Source organism: Lytechinus pictus, chromosome 12 (genome assembly GCF_037042905.1).
Source record: "Lytechinus pictus isolate F3 Inbred chromosome 12, Lp3.0, whole genome shotgun sequence".
Lineage (NCBI taxonomy): Eukaryota > Metazoa > Echinodermata > Echinoidea > Temnopleuroida > Toxopneustidae > Lytechinus > Lytechinus pictus.
Window position 1 is genome coordinate 28,203,175 of NC_087256.1, and position 21,905 is coordinate 28,225,079.

Genomic DNA, 21,905 nt, shown 5'->3' on the forward strand with positions numbered 1-21,905 from the left:
TCCCATCGGCTGTGATTATAAAAAAAAAATGTAACGAATAAGTAATAGCCTTGGTTTGATGATCTCGAAAGTCCTATCTTTGATGATATAAAAAGACTGGACCTATTTATCACTCCTTAGGAAAAAAAACTAGTGTTTTATAAATATATATATAGCAACCTTGGAGTGGGGCAGCTCGATCCTGATATAATATGGACCATAAAAGAGTATTAAATTACAATTTCGAAAAGGACTCGATCTACGATTACGTATATCGTAAATAGTTATTTTAAGCTTAGCGATTATCAGGAATGGTAATTGCCCATCTATTTGTCACTTTGAAGCTTTAGTAGGCGTCTTTGCGACGACGCCAAAATTTACAATTTACATGAGCACAACAAACAGAAAAAGCTTACAGTAACAGTTGTAACTGATTCTTAGCGTAGTTATCTCATTATACAACATGACATTTTGATTCACGTATCAATATTTTTGTGGCCTGCAATGGCACGTATGAAAAGACTTTAATCAGGGTAATTTCCCATTTATTAGAGTAATCAAATCAAAATTAGTTCAGGGAAAATTTCTTTTCAGTCACCAGGGGCAGGTAACACAATCTTAGCAATGATCGTAGAACATTTTTCTACGATTGATTGCATTGACTACAGTGTACAATCAATCGTTAAAATCAAGCGTGCGATCAATCGCTAACCTTTGTGTCACGGGACCCAGGGCTTCATTCCATTCTATCAGAGCAAATACATGAGATGAGAGAAATTATCGCAGAAATGCACATTATTTCATGACTACTTATTTACTTTTATGTAAACATTATCCAAGTAGACTGGTAATTGCAGAGAAGCTAGATACCCACATAATAGCTGAAATAACACCATGAAATAATATTTAAGTCCTCAATTCCTATAAAATGACCTGGAAATTATAAACCAATTAGAAAATAATTGTCATCCCTTAACTGGACACAGTCTTGTGTGGTTTGGGTATAATAATCAAAATTGCATTGTAAAATAAATGTCCTACAAATTTAATTCTGGCACCCCACACGCTTTAACGTAAACAGCTATTTTTATTCTCCTTCTATACAATTTTATACCTGTATACTGTAACAGTAGGCCTATTTTGTTCATTTATTTGTATACTAAAACATATTTCACAAAGCTGTTATGCAATATAAATTACCCTGGTTACAGAATTCTAGTTTTTATCCTGATTCTGGAAAAAAATACAATTATATAAAGCACATGAAACGTCTTATAAGAAATAAAAGTTTTGGCTATTAAAGAAAGAATTAACAGTTATGTGGTACAAGACTGTGAAAAGAAAAAAAAACAGAAGTTAAAAAGCGGACAGGGTTGTCAGTTTGTTAATTTGTAGGACATTCTTCGATGCAATTAGTAATGCAAGTATTAAAAAGTAAATTTATTTTTCATTTTTAAGAATACATGCAAAATACACATTCAGAATCGACCATGAGTTGTCAGAACGGAGTTAAAACTGAAGGGCCTATTTTGGAATTAATGTAAAAATTTTGCGCCACTTTATCAATACCTCAGTCACATTTCCTCTACGGCGGGCGTACCACAGCCGTTTTGTTCATTTTTATTCAACCACCTATAATGTAGCTAGTAAAAAATGTTAAAACGGCTGTTTTCGACTCGCCGTACGGCCGCCGTGGGGAAAATGTGACTGAGGTATTAATCTATCATTTTATTACGCCTTGTATATCTTCGAATAACAAGATGACTAAGACGGAAAACTCCTGTCTCGTAACGAACCTATAAACGAAGCCACACTTATATTCACTGCCACAAATTGAAAGCAAACAAGAAATAAGGTCTTGAAAGGTTTCACATGCCAATCGTGTAAGACACCATAAAATGGGCTGATTTATTACAACATTTAGTTTTACTGAATTACATTCATGATAAAGTGATAGGAAATTAGAATGAAACATGTTTAATAGTTGGAAATAAATATTATGACATGATAAGAATCAAAATGTATAAATATATTCTTTAGGTAGTAGATAAAGATTTGCTGAATATTGTGATAACAGTTACTATACTCGTAAGAGCTCGAATAATCGGTTACACTTCGTAATTCCGAAGGTTCGCAATACCGAAGGTTCTTTATTCCGAAGGTTCGTAATTCCGAAACACGTAAATTGCCTATACCTCGATGTTCGTTAATACGAAAACGTAAAAGGGTTCGTTAATCCGAACATTTGTGGCGCTATTCCGAAGGTTCGATAATCCGAAAATGAAATAAGGTTCGTTGTTCCGAAGGTTCGTTAGTCCGAAAACGAAATAAGGTTCGTTAATCATTTCGTTTCGGACTAACGAACCGTCGGAATTTCGAACCTCATTTCATTTTCGGATTAACGAACCTTCGGAATTACGAACCTCACTTCGTTTTCGGACTAACGAAGCTTCGGAAATACGAACCTTCGGAATAACGAACCTTTGGAATATCCGAACCTTCGGAATAACGAAGCTTCGGAATTACGAATGTATGCGGAATAATCAAGACATTTTTACAGGATGTTCAGTTATCTCAAAATATGAAAAATGGAATAGGTCCCACAGAACATTCATCAAATGATTTTGTGGGTTCAAATGTTAAAATAATAAATATAAATAACTGATCTGACAATTTTGAAGTTCACCGTGATGTCGCGGATTGTTTTAAGACCAAAATAGAAAGGAACATTTCAATGAAGGGTTTGTGAAATATATCAAATGATAACCATGGTATATAATTATACGTCACATCGTCACACGTTAACCAACCCCTAATAATCCCACACGAGTTGCAGTAAATATCAATGCGAAATATACCTTTTCGGTTCAATTATGATCGAATTGGATACTAAAAGGTGTTTATCAAACATTTTATCATCTTATCTTTTGAGGAAAAAAATGCAATGAATTTAAACTTATTACTGCAACTCTATTTAGATCATGACTTCATGGACACTTCATTGGATCCATCCTTTGTATTCAAGCCTTATTTAGAGAAAATCAAATTTTACATCATAACTTAAGAATATCTGTGAAGTGTGAAAGAGTAAACATTTACCGCGTGTCATCTTGCAGTCATGGAAACGCGTCTTTAAATGCGTTTTTTACAGTGCGCTTCTTCCATCTTCAGGGCATTGATTTCTTTGAAAGGTGAGTTTCACAATCCGTATGCCCATGAACGGACTATTTATCACGACTGTTTCAGAAACTTATTTTGAATTCTTTTTTGTCACATCATGAGCACTGACGGAGATTGTAACTTTACCTTTCATTTTTTTAGAGCTAGGCCTACGCTCCTTTTAAAATCTACGATTTTATTTCTACGGCATTTACTAAACCAATTGTGAATATTTTTCTTTATATGCCTAAGCAGACTATTTCTGATATATATATATATATATATATTCAAATATACGTTAATCGTCAATTAATTTCATTTCAAAATATGGTACCAAGGAAACAACTTGTCAGTTATGTCATTTATCGATCCGTCAATATTAAAAACCTGCACTGCACTATAGAAAAGAAATAGTAAAATATTTTAAAGACGTAGAAGGATGATCCTATTCGTAATTTTAGTCGTTTTAATACTATTAAAGGTGACGACTTACTGCGACCCCTTCAGTCGAATTCAAGTCATTTTATCATCGTGACCTGTATAGTAAACCTTCCGATTGGCAACGATTGAGCAACCGAGATCTCTATTTCAACATGACTTGTCATCATTTCCTTTGACTCTCGATGATCGTTTTGCTTGTTTGAACTTTCAGAATATTTCAAGCAACTTTTTACTTAATCGAAAATAAAAAAAATATAAAATCTGGTTGCAAGCACAAGGTGCGACGGGCGACATTAAGATTCTCTCAAAGAACAAATAAAAATTGAAAAATAAATATCAAAGTCGGCAATATGTCCATTTATAAGCTTTAAATACAGATATGAATACATGATTTGATGTTTGAGTATATTACAATAATAAATGCGTAGTCTGGAAAAATAAGAGTAATTTAGACTTAGAATGAAAAATAAAATACATAATTTGCAAGGACGCATTCAATATAGGCATATTGTTTAGGTACTAAAAATAAATTAAACTGACGAGAGACATAAAATGATATGGATATAAATAGTATTCAGTGTTAGATTTTATGAATTAAGATGAAACTCGAAAAGGCCTATATAGTAAAGTTGCTGTAGTTAAATACAAATGTACCATCATGAAAATAATGGATAACTGACTTGTTCATATATCAGTCTAAGACCAGATTCTTCGTTAACGATTAGTTTAACTGATTTTTTTTTGGTCCTTCATATTATCAATTTCATTGCATAATAATATCAATACGATTTCATAATAAGTTATTTCCATTATTCATAAATATGATTGTACGAAAAGGGCAACAGTAACATCATCGATGTATATAAATATTACTTATCAACACAAAATGTGGCGTTTTTTCAGAAGTAACCATTTGGTAAAGAGTATCTAAAATTTGAATGAGCACTGCTTGTAGTATCAACATAATTCCTTTCTTCACTGCATTGAGTAATAGAGGTGTCAGCAATGAGCCCTGTGGGACTGCTCGGTGTCATCGATCCTTTTCTCCGAGAACTTGACCAATCGTGCATTTCACGTTTGCGCTTCCATTTATATATACAAAGGATGCGCGTAAATGCGTTCTTAAAACGGCGACTCGCGAAAGCATATATAATTGGGTTCAACGCACTGTTCACATATCCTAACCACGTGACAATACCGAGTAAGATGGGATGAAAGTAACATGTCTGACATAAAGGTGCGGTGACATTGACGATGAAGAACGGTAGCCAACAGATAATGAAAACACCCATGACGATGCCAAGAGTTCTAGCTGCTTTATGTTCGCGAGACAACCTGGACATCAATTTCCTACCAGGCAGGCTATTCCGCCTGTTGACAGTTCCCGGCACAGTTTGAGGCGAGTAGGAATTTGCGCTTGTACTTGCTCGTCTTTTTTGTAATGAGCCATCGATTGTTCGAATCCCTCCCTTATGGACGCGCATTGATATTTCATCTCCGTTTACGGATCCTCTCTTATGGACGCGCATCGCCATGGCATCTCCGTTGACGGATCCTCCCTTGTGGACGCGCATTGCCATGCCGTCTCCATTTACAGACTTGACGCGCTTCGTCCCTGAGCGTAACATCCGTACTTGGCCAACCGCTGTGCGGTAGATCTTTAGATACATGCACAACATGATGACAGAAGGGACATAAAACGATACGCAAGATGATGTGACGAGGTAAACAGTATTTGACGGAAATACGCAGCCTAGCGGTGGGTGAGGGGGCTCTACCGCGTGCCACCACCAGATACACGGGAATGAGATGAGCGCGGAACACACCCAAGCCACGCTGATCAAAATAAGAGCCATCCTTTTCGTCATGCGCGTCGGGTAGCTGAACGGATGAGTAATCGCCCAGTATCTATCACATGCTATAACACATAGGTTCAATATAGAAGCAGTGCATCCCAATATATCAAAGGCATGCCAGAGGTCACACCACACCACACCATAGGGCCAGTATCCCTGCGTTATCTCCATGTGAATCGAAAATGGCAAAACGATGGTCCCAAGCAAAAAGTCCGCGCATGCAAGAGACACGATGAAAAGATTCGTCACAGTTCTCAAATGATGTTCACGATATACAGCCAATATAACCAACGTATTTCCAAATGCAATTGCCAGTGCTAAGAGTATGGATAGTATGCCAACAAGAAGTTGACGGGTGAGGTCATTGACTCCAGAGTCTGAGGACACCTCGGGTGAGGTGGAGTTTGATGTTCCATAAGGATACGAGAAATTCACTTCTTCAGTAAATGAAATTAAAGTAACATCTGTCGATAAAAAATCCAGTGAATCACCGTCTGAATTTGGCAGGAGTGTGGTCTTAGAGCAGCCTAGGCAGGGCGATCCTTGAGAGCTCCACGTAGAGGACACCGAACCAGTCGTCACGGTAAGCTCGGTCCTTGTCAGCGGGGACTGGGGCGATGAGTGGACCGTTGCGTCGGTGAGAAAGTCGGTCCCCACCAAAGTTCCCATCTTCTCAACGCATCATCATCAACAACGGATCAAAAAGATATTCTGGAGGATTCGCGCCTCATGCTCGGTCGGCGAAACACCATCTGCCAAAGAAAACATAACACGAAGAGACATGATAATCATTTTATTCAAAACTGAAGACAGATACATCGTCTGCACACAAGCTTTTAAAGAACGTTTTTTGAAGCCACTAAGGATCGGCTTCCAAAAAAGAGATTCCAGCCGCAGAATCAGTGAAGCATGGGCGTACCCAGTTTTCTATGGCGTTATTCGATTCTTCGTCACTCAATGCACTTGTTAATTCCCGTCCCGACCCGTCACACAGCTGCTTCTATTGTCATATCATACATCGATCTGAAGAAGATGCCTCTCAAAATCATTCAGATCTCAAGGGAATTTAGCCTCCATCCATCCAACAACTATTATCACGTTTTCTATTGATGTTTCTTTTTTGTAAGGGTGGGCCATTGTACCCAGCCTGTACTAAGATCCACTGAGCGGTAGTTTCAGAAACACACAAAAACTGTCAGGAATTAAAGTAAGAACGAGAGAGAGAGAGCGAGAGACAGAGTGGAACGGGAATTTGGCTGAAACTTATTTTAATTCCATTACCAGTCACGCCTGTTAGAGGAGAATAATACTCGTATATTGAAGAAAAAATAAACAAAAAATAACAAAGATAAAACTTAAATAGAAGAACATCTGATATCGATTTTTCTGAAAACACTTCTGAAATACTCAAGTGATCGCAGGTAATCGTGCTTATGAGAACAAAAGGTGCAAAACGGTTTAACGAATAATCAACCCGTATAGGCCCCATGAAACAGGATATTAATTTAAGTTAGAAGGACCAGGAAATTATGAAATATCTTAGAAACAAAATTGTTTCTATAGGGTATATAAGTAACCGAGTTCCTTGAGAGTAGTTGGCACTCCGTCCATTCCTAAATGCATTTCACAAAAAGTTTTACCCGTGATTATCACTGACTCATTTGCTCCCAGCCATTGAGATGCGTCGATTTGCAGTATAGTTTATAGGACTTGTCAGTGAATATCGCTTCATGCAATACCTTTCTGTATTATTGTGCTATTCGTCTCATCTCACCAAAAGTGTTGGTGTTATGATGATTCGACTATCTTCCAAAATGACACCTTGATGAAATAAAAGCCGATCGAGTCCTCCAATAGGAAACGAGGGGATTATTTAGTTACCTCATTCCATTTGCTTTTTCTCGAGAGCTCCAGACATTAAATTCTTAACCATTAAATCACGAGCGCTTGCGCATCTTATGGAAATGTCAGGTGTATATACTCGAGCAGGTTTTTCTTTCGGGGGGGGGGGGGTAATGTGGTCACATTATCAAATATGTCACGACAGTGGAGGTAATTGCGTGCTACTGGGTGTAGTAGGGCGAGGGCGTCCGCCCTCATGAATTTTTTCTATAAGTTGTGAACCAAAAAGAACATCGATCTAAGAGGAGGAAAGAAGGAACTGAGGAGGATAAGGGAAGAGAGAATGACATAAGACAGACGGGTGGGGATCATGTAACTGTATATTACCCACTTTAATTCCGTTAATAAAACATAGGTCGTCTTGCCAACACCCCCCCCCCCCCCAATACTCTGGCGCCGCACTTGTCTTGTCATGACGCTATTGCTAGTTCCGCTTAGCCTGATCATTATACAATAAAATTGACTTTATAATCATGTTTGGCCCCCCCCCCCCTCCCCTGGCCCCATTCTCTCTGTAGAATATACTCCATCTTCTCTGGAGAAGAGGTCTTCTCTGGTTTTCCTGTATCCAGATCGTTACAATAAAAAAAAATCACTTCTGACTTTATATACCAGGTGGGTGTTTCATAAAGCTGTTCGTAAGTTAAGAGCGACTTTAACCCTTTGCGTGCGACGGGCTTCCACAGAAGCCCAGCGAGTCGTTCACTTAGCTACGACGGGCTTCTACAGAAGCCGAGATATGTTTGGTTTAATTCAATGAAGTTTTTCAGCTTTTTCGTAATTGTTATGTACTAAAACCTCTGCCACTTTTTCCTTTATAAACCTATTTCGATAACAGATTGAAAAAAATATACAGCTACGTGGGGAAAAATCCCGAAAATACGAAATCATTTCACCTTTACCCGATTTTTTCGTTGGAGTCTGACGGGGAAGATAAATTTTGTGACGAGCACGTACGCGCGCGCACAAGGCCTGATCACGTGATTTGTTCTGATCACGTGATTTGATCCATATCGTTGTTCTGATAGATATATACGCTAACATCTTTTCTGCAAGATCGTCACGTAATAAGCTACGCGTTTATTCACCATTTTCGTCTTATTTGTGTCATCAAGAAGATATCACTCTAGATAGAATGATATATCCTTGGTTTCATCGATCGATTGTATTTTCAGAAAAACAAAAAGCTTGTAATGTCTTAGTACTTTGAGCTGATCTCGGTGCACTTTTGAAATTTTTCCCTCCCCATCATCCCCCTTCTTATTATTTTTGTCTACTATTCTGAAAAAACGAGAAAAGAAAGCAGTTAAGCACACCATTCATCTTCTGCTCTTTTCAAAAGGGAAACGTCCATGTAGTTCATGATATCGGCACTACCCGAACAAAAGAATGTCTGGGCGGCCACTCAAACAAATTCCTTCCGAAAAGAGCAGGATACAGATGGTCAACGCCCCGAACAAAAGGAAGATTAGTGTTTATCGGCAGGATGACCCATTGGATGCTTTTCGTACTTAGCAATACAAAAAGCATTTATTTCGACCAACATACCGTATCTAAAAAAAATTTTTCTCATTTACCGACAACACAGGTGCTTATGACATCCGTCAGTGATTCATTTTGCATAAAAGCGCTACCCCTGGGTGATGATGCATATAAGGATGAGCGAATAATCATTTAGGGAAATTATAGAAAAAATATGATCAGATGTCACGGAGAACGAGAGTGAATGAGAGACAGAGACAAAAGGGGGAATAGACAAGTGCGCTTTTGCTAAAATTCCATGAATATCAACTTAAACGAATAACAACATGACTTTATTTTTTGGTTAGATTACTTTAAAAAAATCCCACAACGTTTGTTTGTCGCAACTCGGTCCCCAGACCCTTGCCAAAGTGATGACTTTTTATCATTATTCTTGCTTGACCCTGCCCCCCCCCCCCAGATGGAAATGTTCTGACCTACACTCTAATATTGCTTGTTTGTCTCCTCTCTCCGATTTTCTGTTTTTAATTGCGAGTAACGCTGTAGAAAAGATAAGAATAAAGACCGTCCTGGCCAGTTTTTTCCCCCTTACGACCAAAAAAAAAAACGCATTTGGGGCGCTTACCATGGTTAGCATCTAAACCAAAATATTTGGAAAAAGATGTTATACAGGGACAGCAAGGTTCTTTTTATGGTGCAGGGGTTGAGCTGTGGGACGGGGGTGAAGCGGCTAAAAAAAATCACAATTTGTTAATTCATGTCATTTTACAGAATGAATTTATAATAGGTTAGGTTTTAGAAGCTCTTCATCTTATTTCCTTTTCTCTCCCATTGAAAACTTTTGCATTGAAAAGTTGCCGGAAACATAATCACTACAAATGATAATACCAATAATGAACTAAACGTTTCCTCGCGCGAAATGGAGGAAATAGAATGATACAGGATGATAAATTGTTGTCTGGCGTGTCACCCGATAGAACCCTCTCAATCCTACAAACTTTTATTCACGTGTGACCTACATCCCCCCCAAAAAAAAAAATAATGTTGATACCGACCCAAATTTTATTGATTTTCCTACTTTTTCGCCAATTTCTTTCTTCTTCTTTTTTTACCAGCGAATAGCGTGGTAGAAAAGATTCATAGAGGAAAACAAATTGTTTCCGTTACTGCAAACAAACATTTGGGGCGCTTACCCTGGTTGGCATCAAAACCAAAATATCTGATTTTTAAAAATAAAAAACAAGGGCCACTGAGCGTTTTTGATAATGGAGGGGTTGAGCTGAATGTGGGAGGGAGTGGACCGGCCAAAAAAAATCATAAATTTATATAGACTTCGGATTTTTTGTGTACATGCTTGCTGAAAGGGGTGAGGACTGAAACTTCCTACCAACTCCGCTGCCTCTGTACTATGAGATTGAACGATTAAAACGATAGAGACAAAAATGAATTATAACTATTGTGAATGTTTTTTAATGATTTATTTATTAATTTGTTTTCGGCTGTGAAATCAAGGAGACAATATAACAAAACGAAGGAGATAATCGAACAAAACGAAAGAACAAATAAAAAAAAAACTTATGATTACGGATGCTATAATTTATTCAAGAAAAATTACTTTCTCTTACTTTCAGTAATTGCTATCATGGCTCTTTTTGAGGGAATAGTAAGATAAAGAAAGAAACGTAGAAAGTGACAAGAAGAGAGTTGGAAGGCATGATTTCAGACTAACAATTTTAGTCACTTTTATTCCTTTTAACACTTTGAAATAATTTCAGGATATTACAAATCGAATACAGGTGCGCAAACTTCAGGAACAAAATTGTTTTATCATTATAATAGCTGCGTGGAAAATCGAATTAAATGAGACTGAGACATATAATTTATGAAAAAATCTAAAAAAGAAAATTACTTTTAGTGAAAGATTGAGGCCTCTGTCTTGCCATAACCCTAAGCCCCAAGTTCACAAAAAAATAGTTTAGTTGTGCATTTTTATACGATGATGATGTTATCAATATAGAAAATGGAAGATGATATAGAATTTATTGTGAAATGACAGTTACAAAAGTAATTTTAAAAGGTTTTTCGAGACATTATTTGAGAAACTGGGGGAAAAAACCCCAAAATTTCGACTTGATGACCACGATGCAATAGTACGAGAGGCCCACAAATCCAACCATCTCCGATACAAGTTGGCAAAAACGAGGCATTCTCTCGGAACCGTTTCCGATGAAGAGAGAGAGGGGGGAGACGTTAGATGTAATCTAAAACGACAGGTACTGAGAAGAAAAAAATCAGAAAGGATTGAGGGGGATGGGGGCGGGTATATACCTCGTAATCCAAATCGGGAAGAAGGAAGACGATACAGATACAATTTAAATGAGAAGAACTCAGAGAAAAAAAGGTGTAGAAGGGCATGAAGGGAGGGGATATAGAAAGACGATAGATATAAGGGAATGAAAGCGGTAGATAATACATTCGGTTACAGGTTAGAAATCAAAGAAAGGGAAAACGAGGAAAACCCTAATTGGTACCGTTTTATAAATACATTATACATGTACATTTTATATTGACAAATGCGCAATAATTTAAACAAATTTACCATCCGCCAATCAAATAGAAGGATTTCAGTAGCTTTCAAGTGTTATTGAAAATTTGTAAACAAATATTATATAAAACGGGCCCCTGGTAAATTTTTTAACCCCCCCCCCGCTTTCTCTCGTTCTCTCATCCGATATTGCTCTTATTTTTTTCTTCTATTTCAAAGTAAACAAACAGAAAATAAAGGAATTTAGAACACCGTTTATCCTCTGCTCTTTTGAAAATGAAAACGTCCATGCAGTTCTTGGTCTCGGCACTCCCCAAACAAAAAGAAAGTCATGGCGGACGCTCAAACAAATTCCTTATGAAAAGAGCATGGGGACAAATAGCCAACGCCCTGAATAAAAGGAAGATTAGTATATCCACCTAAAAAAAACACGTTTTTTGACGTGTCCCGACAAACCCCTCTCAATCTTACACCTACCCCTCCCCCTAAAAATGTTATTAATTTTTTCGCCAGTTTCTTTCTCCTTTTTTTTTTGGTCTTTTGTTTTTCTGGCGAATAGCGTAGCAGAAAAGGATCCATATAAAGAAAAAATAAAGACAGGTTGACCTTATATTTTTTTGGGGGGCGCTTACCCTGGTGAGAATCAACACCCAAATATTTGAAAAAGATGTATAAATAAATTTAATTTAGATGCTACAATTTCAATAGATAAAAATAATTTACTTTCTCTCATTGTGACGAACAGTAATCGGTAACATGGTTATTTTGGAGGGAAAAGGGAGATAGAAAAATGAAACGTAGAACGAGACGAGGAGAGCGTTGGTGGTATGATTCCAGATCCACTATTTGAGTCACATTTACCCCCTTCGCTCTTTGAAATTGCAACAGGAAAACAAATCGAAGACTGGTATGCAATCTTCAGGAACAAAATTATTTTTTTTACAAACTATAATTCATGAAAAGAAGAAACCAAAGACGATTTTTAGTGAAACATTGAGGCCACCGTCTTAAAGCCCAGAAGCCAAAAATCACAAAATAGTTTCGGACTTTCGTTGCGCAGCATCATCATCGTACTTGCAAGGGAATATTCACCCTTTTTTATTCATTCTGGAAAATAAAGGTATTTGGTATGCTGTGATTTCACCCAAAACGGATTATCGTCGTAATTATACACTTTGTAAATGATCTGTATACAAGGGGGTAAAGAGACCATTCATGAGCAGCGTGACAATAGGCAATGAAAAAAAGCACCAGAGCAGACAACAAATCGGTATCGATCGAACCCGACTTGTCCGTGCGTGCTGATTGCCCTTACGCATTTTTGTACACAGTGCCTATTGACTTGGGAAAAAGCGAAGATTTTACAAAATAACACGACTTTTTCCTCGTAAATTTCTTAACTATTCTGTTGATTTGAGACGCGAGACCTTTAGTTCTAAAAAGAAAAATGTCTGATCTTTCATCTTTACATTTACTAAAAGTCCTGAAAATACTTCAGTTTGGCGCAATTAGCAATAGATTAGGAAAATACCGCCACAGATCCAAATACCAGCAATGTACAAAAACGGCTCCGCCGCAGGGAGAGGTATCCGGTTTCGCGGGCCCGCACGCAAAGGGTTAAGAACGACTGGTGATCCTTTCTTGTGGTAAACGGTAGATTCATTGGCGATGGTTTAGCGCGTAAGAAAGGATCACCAATCGTTCTTAAAGTCGCTCTTAACTTACGAACAGCTTTATGAAACGGCCCCCAGGTAACAATTTCGCACTTCAATGATACCTAGCTGCCTCGATTTCTCATTTCCAGGAGCATCGAAAAGGCAATATACTTCGATATTCCCCAAAGTGCAATGTTATCACTGACTCTGCCCCATCCAGACACCTTGGTGAATGCTCAATCATTCGTCTACCTATACAGTGTTATGTTCAGACACACCAAGGATATCGGTTCCAAACCGATCGTAGCTATTACGTTATATCGAATGGCAAACTATCGGTCGGTTACCATGGCAGGACTGTAGTAGTAGTAGTAGTAGTAGTGTTGGTTGTGGCGGAGCCGAGAAGTGAATACCGCCATTCCCACCATATGCCCAACACAAAGCGAAATTAATTCGAATCTATTAATTTTATGATAAATACAATTAAAACAATTCATAAATATAGATGTACATGAATAAATACTGAATTATAAAATAAATGAAATCATTACAAAAGGCGATATGAATCAGTGATAAGTATAATTGATACTGACTTTGATGTACAAAGATTGTGATTTAGTGTAAATTATTGTTTGATTTTTAAATGACATTTGGGGTTAACCTCGATCAGCATTTGGCTTTTATGTTAGCTCCAAGTACCTTTTTTTTCCAAATGTAATGTTCTGTTTTAAGCATACATATTTGACATTGAGATTTAATTCAATTCAATTTAATTCACTTCATTTCAAATCAATTATTAAGATGAAAGAACAAGAGAGTGAGCAAACAAGAACGTTTATAACGTTAATTTCACCATTGTGGAATGTATAACCAGCATGTTAAAAGGGTCACATAACCAGATCAAATCAAGGCGTCCATGGTCATTATGGTAATTAGTAGACGGAAGTTCAGTTTTTTATTGCGAATAAAATGTCATAAGATATGTGTGTATTGCGATTATTCAATTGCGGTTAAGGCTACTCACCCCCTCCCCGCTCAAAATCAATAACTTGTGACGCCCCATATACAGGCATATGGTTTTGCTCCAAAATCCACATCATCTATCTGTAAGCCTTGGATATAATTATGCAACAGTCTCGCATATTCTGGTGATGTCCTAAAACACTCAATATCAAAATGTATTGATATCTTAAGGATATTTGAAACCCCAAAACCTATTGAATATCACCATGAATGCAAAATTGTGTCTGAGCAAAATGACATGATACACACTCACATTATGGTAGAAAACAAAAATCAAGAAGAAAAAAAACGAAAACTCGTTCGATATCTTCCATAGATAACTGATACTTGATTTGAAGAGGTATACTCCATCCATGCTGAACAGTCGAAATTACGTCAAAATAGTATCGAATAATTTTTTTAATTCAAATTCAACTTTATTTCCCCAGTTAAGAATATACATATAAAAATCATTGACATTAAAAGATATTTCTCATGTGGAGGGGTCAAAGAGAGCACAACAACTTGCATAAATTGGCCCCATATTGATAACAATAGGATAATAATGCATGTAAAACGAACGATATGATCATAATCATAACATCATTACGAATAAGTCCAAGAAAGAGGAAAACGTTATATTGTTGCAACAAACGGGATAGGAAAGTTAATAAATGGCCCCGGATGAGTGGAGGTGTTATATTTTTCATGATTATATTAAGAATTATATTTCTATTTTCTGCCCCAAGAATGTAAAACTTGAAATGGTTCGGCTCTTAGCGGACAGGAGCGCCGTCAAGATTAGGGGTTGGGCAGAAAAAGAGGCTCTTATTTTCGTACCCCTAAAACACCTCTCTTGCTCGTGAACGTCTGAGATCAACGTTGCTGTTGGAAATTAAATAGATTCAAATCAAATAATAAAAATATGTCGGATCTTATAGAACACGACAGGAAGTTGGCTTATCAACTCCCCCTGTGTCTTATTCACACATTTGCATTTTATTCATTTGTTTCTGCTCCAAAAAAATAATGCTAAATTCTCTATCCCTAATATTATCCGGTACTCTTAATCCAAAACGAAAAAAGGAAGGAATTTAATAAATGAATCGAATTTTGGTAAAAAGTATCCTAATTCAGTAAATGTTTTTTAGTCTGCAATACCACAAGACTCTATACCATCCATGCATGTGCTGTATAAAATAATGATAAAATAATAAAATATGTATGTTTCGAAAACTTCCTAGATGTTTCATTAGCGATTGTAAATAACTTCACATCAATGGTCATTATTTGAATCATGGAAGCTGAGTTGGATCCTCTTATGATACTTAATTAAATAAAAAAGTCTTATTTTACTCAGCACAAACTTAGGCTTAACGTTTAGTAAGACATACGCACAAAAAAGGGGAGACAGAAAAATTTCAAATAGGCCTACTGTAGATATCAGTTTATGTTTCCACCCTACTCCAATCATGCCCAAGACGGAAAGAAAAGCATTTTGCCCTTTAGCGAAAATGGGGGATCTTTTCATGTTTCAACCAAAGCCCATCCCGACCCTTGCCATCCCAAACTGCGGGGATCTATTATATTAGAAGGTATCCCTCACATAACAATAAGTGAAGATTTTGTGTATGGGCTAAGAAAACCGATTGAGCGCATCCCATAAACACAATAAACACAATGAAATACCAATACAGACAACACGAAAACACACACCACTAAACAAATCCCTGTTGTCAATAAAAGAGCGGCCGGCCGGCTGCGAGACATCTTCTTTTGATGTGAGGTCACAGAATGACATTCTCTGGAGGGTTTTTATTGTTATTTCAAATAGGTCTCAAATAGCATTGTCATTATAGTCTGCCGCGGGAATTCAATTTGGCGGGGTTTTACCTTAATGATAAGTAATGGATTGGAAAGTGCACTCTGACCCGTAATCTTAAGATCATGCTTTGATGAAGTTAGTCCCTCGTCGATGATTTATCCTTACGTTTTCGCATTTATCACATCTCTGTTGATAGAACTGCATTGAAGATTGGCTTCTCGAAGTCTTCAGTACAAAAAAGGACTTTCCATATCATTAACTAAGTTTTCGTCTCGCTTCATGCTCTTTTTGTCCAGAACTATTATTTTATTATGTGGTACTAATGATCTCTTTTTAAATCGTATTTCCATCTTCCGCCCGTCCCCGAAAAGGAACCGTCTTTTGCTTGATGTTTTGTTCCAAAAGAACCCTTACCAGCGACAGTTCCTATTGTATTCCATTAATTACTAGAGCTCCTTAAAATATACTTCCCTTAGAATAGCACCATTCCATCTTGTTTCCTGTGCCCTCTCTCTACTCCCCTCATTATGATCCCAAACTACACAGAAATTTAATTGTATTCTATAATCAATGGTAATTACGAAAGTCCCGTATGTTTATATATATATAAAGCTTTTCCTTCTTTTGTTGTCTTCTCTATCCCCGTCCCCCATGCATTCTCCACTCCTAAACAACGGAGTCTACTTGATGGCGTCAACCAACCGATCCGCTGGATCCCGTTTCTCAAAGGTTTTTATAGATTCCAGACAATTGCTATGACAACTTTACTACAAGCCAATTAAACAAACAACTTATAATAATGATAATAATAGTAATGATGATAATAATAATAATGATGATAATAATAATAATGATGATAATGATAATAATAATAATAATAATGATAACTAGATTTTAATTCGTCATGCGGACGAATTAGGTGGTCTGTCATGATTTTTCATTCATTGTCGGCTAATGTTGTATAAAATGAATCCCGGGAATGAATCATTCAGATATGATTGATAATCTTGATCATAGACATCAAAGGAATAAATTTTGACCATTGCTAAATGTGATTATAAATGTAGTGATGACAATCGTGATGATTATAATGATGGTGGTGATAATGCAATATGTTAAATACGAAATAAAGTTAAGAGCACGTAAAATGCCGGCTTAAAAACTCTCCAAAAATCTCAGACGATTTTACCGAAATTGGCTTTCCAAAATTGCGCAATGAAAGGCGCCTTAATTTTCACAGCAGCTAATTTTTAATCGACAGTTTGATGTTTTTTATGCAAAATCTTGTTAAAATTTCTTTTTACTTTGAGCATTTTTTTTTAAATTTCACCCACTGACATTTCACAATGTCAGTGGGTATTAATTTCACAGAATACTTGAAAATTCTTAGGTGATACTTTTTAAAAGCTAAAATATCTTAAATATTTTTGTTCAAATTTTCTGCTACATTTCAATAGATTTTAATGAGAAGTTTCATAATGCTATAATTTCACAGCATTCACATCAAAACTCATCAGTGATGTATTTGATAAAAGAACCAGATTTTTTTGTAAATGTTTGCCAAATTTCTGAACATTTTTAAACATTTCAAATAATATTTTCCGTCAAAAATTTTCAATATCCATTTAATTGTGTATGACTTTGACATTTACTTGAAAATTATTTCTTGATGATTTTTACTGAAAAAAGTCAGGTAAAAGATTCAAATACTGGCAATTTTCCCGCAAAATTTCGGGAACATGTGTAATTAACTAAATTGCACAATTTTTTCATTTCACAGAAGGTACCTGAAAATTTGTTATATGTTATATTAAGTAAAAATGAACAAACGGAAAAAAATCCAGGAATTTCCGCAAAATGTCCGGAATGAAAATTTTCAACCCAATAGCGTTTAAATATTGCAGCGTTTACTAAAAAATACATAAATGATGTTTTACAATGTTAAAATTGCCCCTTAAAAAGTTCCGGCAAAATTACAAAAATTGTCCTACATAAAAAAATGCAAGGCAAGTGGGCTTGAAATTTTCAGGAAGACTGTACAATTGGTTAATAAAACATTTCTCCAAAGAATTTCGCAAAAATTACGTCCAGAAAAAATTTGCCAAAAATTAAACACATCATAACACATTGATGCTGTGGTCAAAAGTCAAAATTATTCACACGTTATTTGTAGAGAATTATCTTCACTACATGATATCAAAATTTGAGAGAAAACTGACCAGTAATAAAGAAGATACAGTCAAGTACGTTGACGTATGTTGCGAAAATATGTAATTTTCACTGATAACTTAATATTAACGTAATTATGAAATCTTCAAATGAGATATTGATTATATCAAAGAGTGAGAAAAAATTTGGGGTCAACGGACTCCCTGAAGAGCTACAGTGAATTTTATATAGGCATATTTTAGCCCATTTACGCGCGCGTAATGCAAATTTGAATGGACGCGCATTCCCGTATTATTGGTCGTAAGAGGCTGAATGAGGTATCAAATTAATCAGAAGATAATGGACAATGGAAAGACATGAAAGAAATGATGACTCGAAGATGCATAACGATGGTAGGTGCAAGAACGCGCACGCATACCTGTGCGCGCGCAAATTCTTGACATGCTCAAAATGACCAGAAACGTACCCAAACTTGACCACGGTCGATTTGTGGAAATTTAAAATTTTGACGCGCGCGTACGTGCGCGTCGTGACCTTTGCATGACCTCTGATGATATGTCCTGATGACCTGTCACCTGAACTTGATATGATGCAAATATGGATGATTTTTTATGATTAGTTGCGATGATATGATCAATCATTTAATTTTACAAAATGGCGCCTAGATGACGTCATCATGATTTGATAACCTTGAAAAGCTTCCATTCCCATGTCCATAATGATGCCCATACATGACATGAAAATCAAGGAAATTGACATGCCCGATTTTGAGATAGAGGTGGACAAAGATTTGGCAATAAAAATAAATAAAGTAAATTCTGACGAATATAATAGGTGATCTGTCATCTTCATGACAGACCACCTAAAAAGGACCAAAAAAAAAAAAAAAAAAAAAAGGGGGTCCAGCGAGGTTTGAACCACCGAACCCTGGTATACCAGTCAGGTGTGTTATCCAGTCGGCCACAGTGTGTTCGACAAGCACAGAGAGCAAAATAGGAAACATATTGTCAACTTGACATTGAATGTACATTCTTGCAATTCCAAATTGGCATGATGACAAAACTCTACAAATTCTAGTTTTGAGAATAGTACAAGCTTTAAAATGAAACAGTGGAGATATTGTCTAAAGGATACATTCTAAGCTAAAACATATTGAAAATTTGGCGAGAACAGACCAAGATTTACGGAATTAAAATCAATTTAAATGACTGTGGTGACATCATGAAACAGAAAACACTTGTTCTTAGTTCCGACGCCATTTTGATGACGTCACGATGTAATTAAGAGTCAAATGTGGCATGAAATCATATCTCCTATTCATACTCTATTCGAATATGAAAAGAAAAATTGGGGTCAACGGACTCCCTGAAGAGCTACAGTGAATTTTATATAGGCATATTTTAGCCCATTTACGCGCGCGTAATGCAAATTTGAATGGACGCGCATTCCCGTATTATTGGTCGTAAGAGGCTGAATGAGGTATCAAATTAATCAGAAGATAATGGACAATGGAAAGACATGAAAGAAATGATGACTCGAAGATGCATAACGATGGTAGGTGCAAGAACGCGCACGCATACCTGTGCGCGCGCAAATTCTTGACATGCTCAAAATGACCAGAAACGTACCCAAACTTGACCACGGTCGATTTGTGGAAATTTAAAATTTTGACGCGCGCGTACGTGCGCGTCGTGACCTTTGCATGACCTCTGATGATATGTCCTGATGACCTGTCACCTGAACTTGATATGATGCAAATATGGATGATTTTTTATGATTAGTTGCGATGATATGATCAATCATTTAATTTTACAAAATGGCGCCTAGATGACGTCATCATGATTTGATAACCTTGAAAAGCTTCCATTCCCATGTCCATAATGATGCCCATACATGACATGAAAATCAAGGAAATTGACATGCCTGATTTTGAGATAGAGGTGGACAAAGATTTGGCAATAAAAATAAATAAAGTAAATTCTGACGAATATAATAGGTGATCTGTCATCTTCATGACAGACCACCTAATAATAATTTTGGTATAGCGCAAATGACTTATCGGTATAAAATATATAGATTTCTATAGTAATTTTGCAATTATCATGACTGTTACAAGTTTTCTAGTACAATAAAACCCAGAAAGGGTATTAACATCGGGAAACAAGATAAGCCTTAAACATTAATATTGTCTCGGACCGGTTGTATTTACGAGCTTCCTACGGCCATGTCCTATACTGTAGTGACTATATCCAAATACATGTACATATTCTAATTATCTTGATTTGAAGGTGTTTTAAAATATATTGTGGTTATACCCTGTCTTAAAGTTACGAATTCGGCGAATTCACCGATGGTATACCACCGGGTAATCGCCGCACGTTATCAAGCCAGCTTCAAATACACACACGCACATACGCACACTCACACCAAGCATGCAGAAACGCCTCACTTGCAGCCTTCACCCGCACGTGTGAGCAAACGAAGTTGATGACGTCATTAATTACGAATTAATCAAGACGATTGGGGAAGCGATTGCTTTAACTTAGGGGATTGAGACTTAAGATTCGTTATTATGTTAAACCATTTCTTTAAAGAAGCGACAGCTCAGTGAATAAAAGATCCTATAATAATCAAAGTAATAAATTATTTAAAACTATATATACCGTAAAGGTCTATATGAAATTGGTGAATTTTTAAATATACACTGAACTTGTTATCCTGCACTGGTTAGGATATATATATATATATAATTATAGTCAGACTGGGCTGCAACGCTTCACAATAAAGGGACGAAATAGCAGAGGAAACGTTCGAAGGGAGATACATGTAAGAAATTTGAATATCTTATTCATCATTTTGCAGGTACACACACATGCACTCAATCCTGTATTTCCTGTATATCCTGTATACTACTACCACTACTACTACTTGTATACTACTAACACTACTATTATTACTACTACTACTACTACTACTTCTATACTACTACCACTACTACTACTATTACTACTACTACTACTACTACTACTACTACTACTGCTACTACTACTACTACTACTACTACTACTACTTCTATACTACTACTACTACTACTACTGTTGCTACTACTACTACTACTACTACTATTACTACTACTACTACTACTACAAATAATAATAATAATAATAATGATAATGATGATGGTGATGATAATGATGATGATGATGAGGATAATGATAATGATAATGATAATAATAATGATAATAATAATAATAATAATAATAATGAAATGATTAAAAGAATTATTAAAAATGTAGGCAAGATATTTTATTGTCCAAATAGACATTTTTGCTTAAAGAAATAATACCTTATTCTATTCAATTTGTCCGGGTTGATTTAAGAGGACGAGGAATTGCAATAATTTAGTTCAGGTTGATGCTAACTTTCTAAACTGAAGAAAACTCAAAGTCAATGATGAGGCGACTTCTCAAAACAAACATAACCATTTAACTAAGAAAACACACGAAAAACGAGATATTATTCTGTTTTTCAAAATTTGAAAATCAATATTCCACTGACACTTTTTGAGGTTTTCGGTCGATTTGAACTGAAATCATGTGTTCGACCAACACAAAAATGTGTGGGTAAAAAATATATTCGAATTGGAACAAGGATCCACTACATTATAACTGATTTGGGGTATTGAAACAGGTGTTTTGATCTACATACTTTAGCATTATGCCAATTTCCTAAAGCCCTGACGGTCTCCGATGTATTCCAAAATGCGATAGATTACGAGTTCGCAAAAAAATAAAGTAAACATAATTAAGTGCCCTCAACAATGGTGTACCTGCCTAAATCGTAGGTATACTGTGTAAACATATCTACTAATTGAGTATCCATTATTTTTC

General features: G+C 36.2%; 1 protein-coding gene across 2 annotated transcripts; it reads right to left on the bottom strand.

Annotated features, from left to right (window-relative positions):
• Positions 1-1,837: 1,837 nt before the first annotated feature.
• Positions 1,838-15,510, bottom strand: LOC129272366 (beta-2 adrenergic receptor-like). Of its 2 annotated transcripts, none has more exons than XM_064107645.1 (2): positions 15,457-15,510; positions 1,838-6,187 (listed from the first exon to the last, which is right to left on the bottom strand). In XM_064107645.1, exon 2 carries the CDS (start codon positions 6,102-6,104, stop codon positions 4,479-4,481), a length of 1,626 nt encoding a protein of 541 aa, XP_063963715.1. In that variant the 5' UTR covers positions 6,105-6,187; positions 15,457-15,510; the 3' UTR covers positions 1,838-4,478. The 2 variants fall into 2 exon arrangements, with proteins under 2 accessions (XP_063963715.1, XP_054765494.2); XM_054909519.2 differs by lacking the exon at positions 15,457-15,510 and adding an exon at positions 6,355-6,460.
• Positions 15,511-21,905: the final 6,395 nt, after the last annotated feature.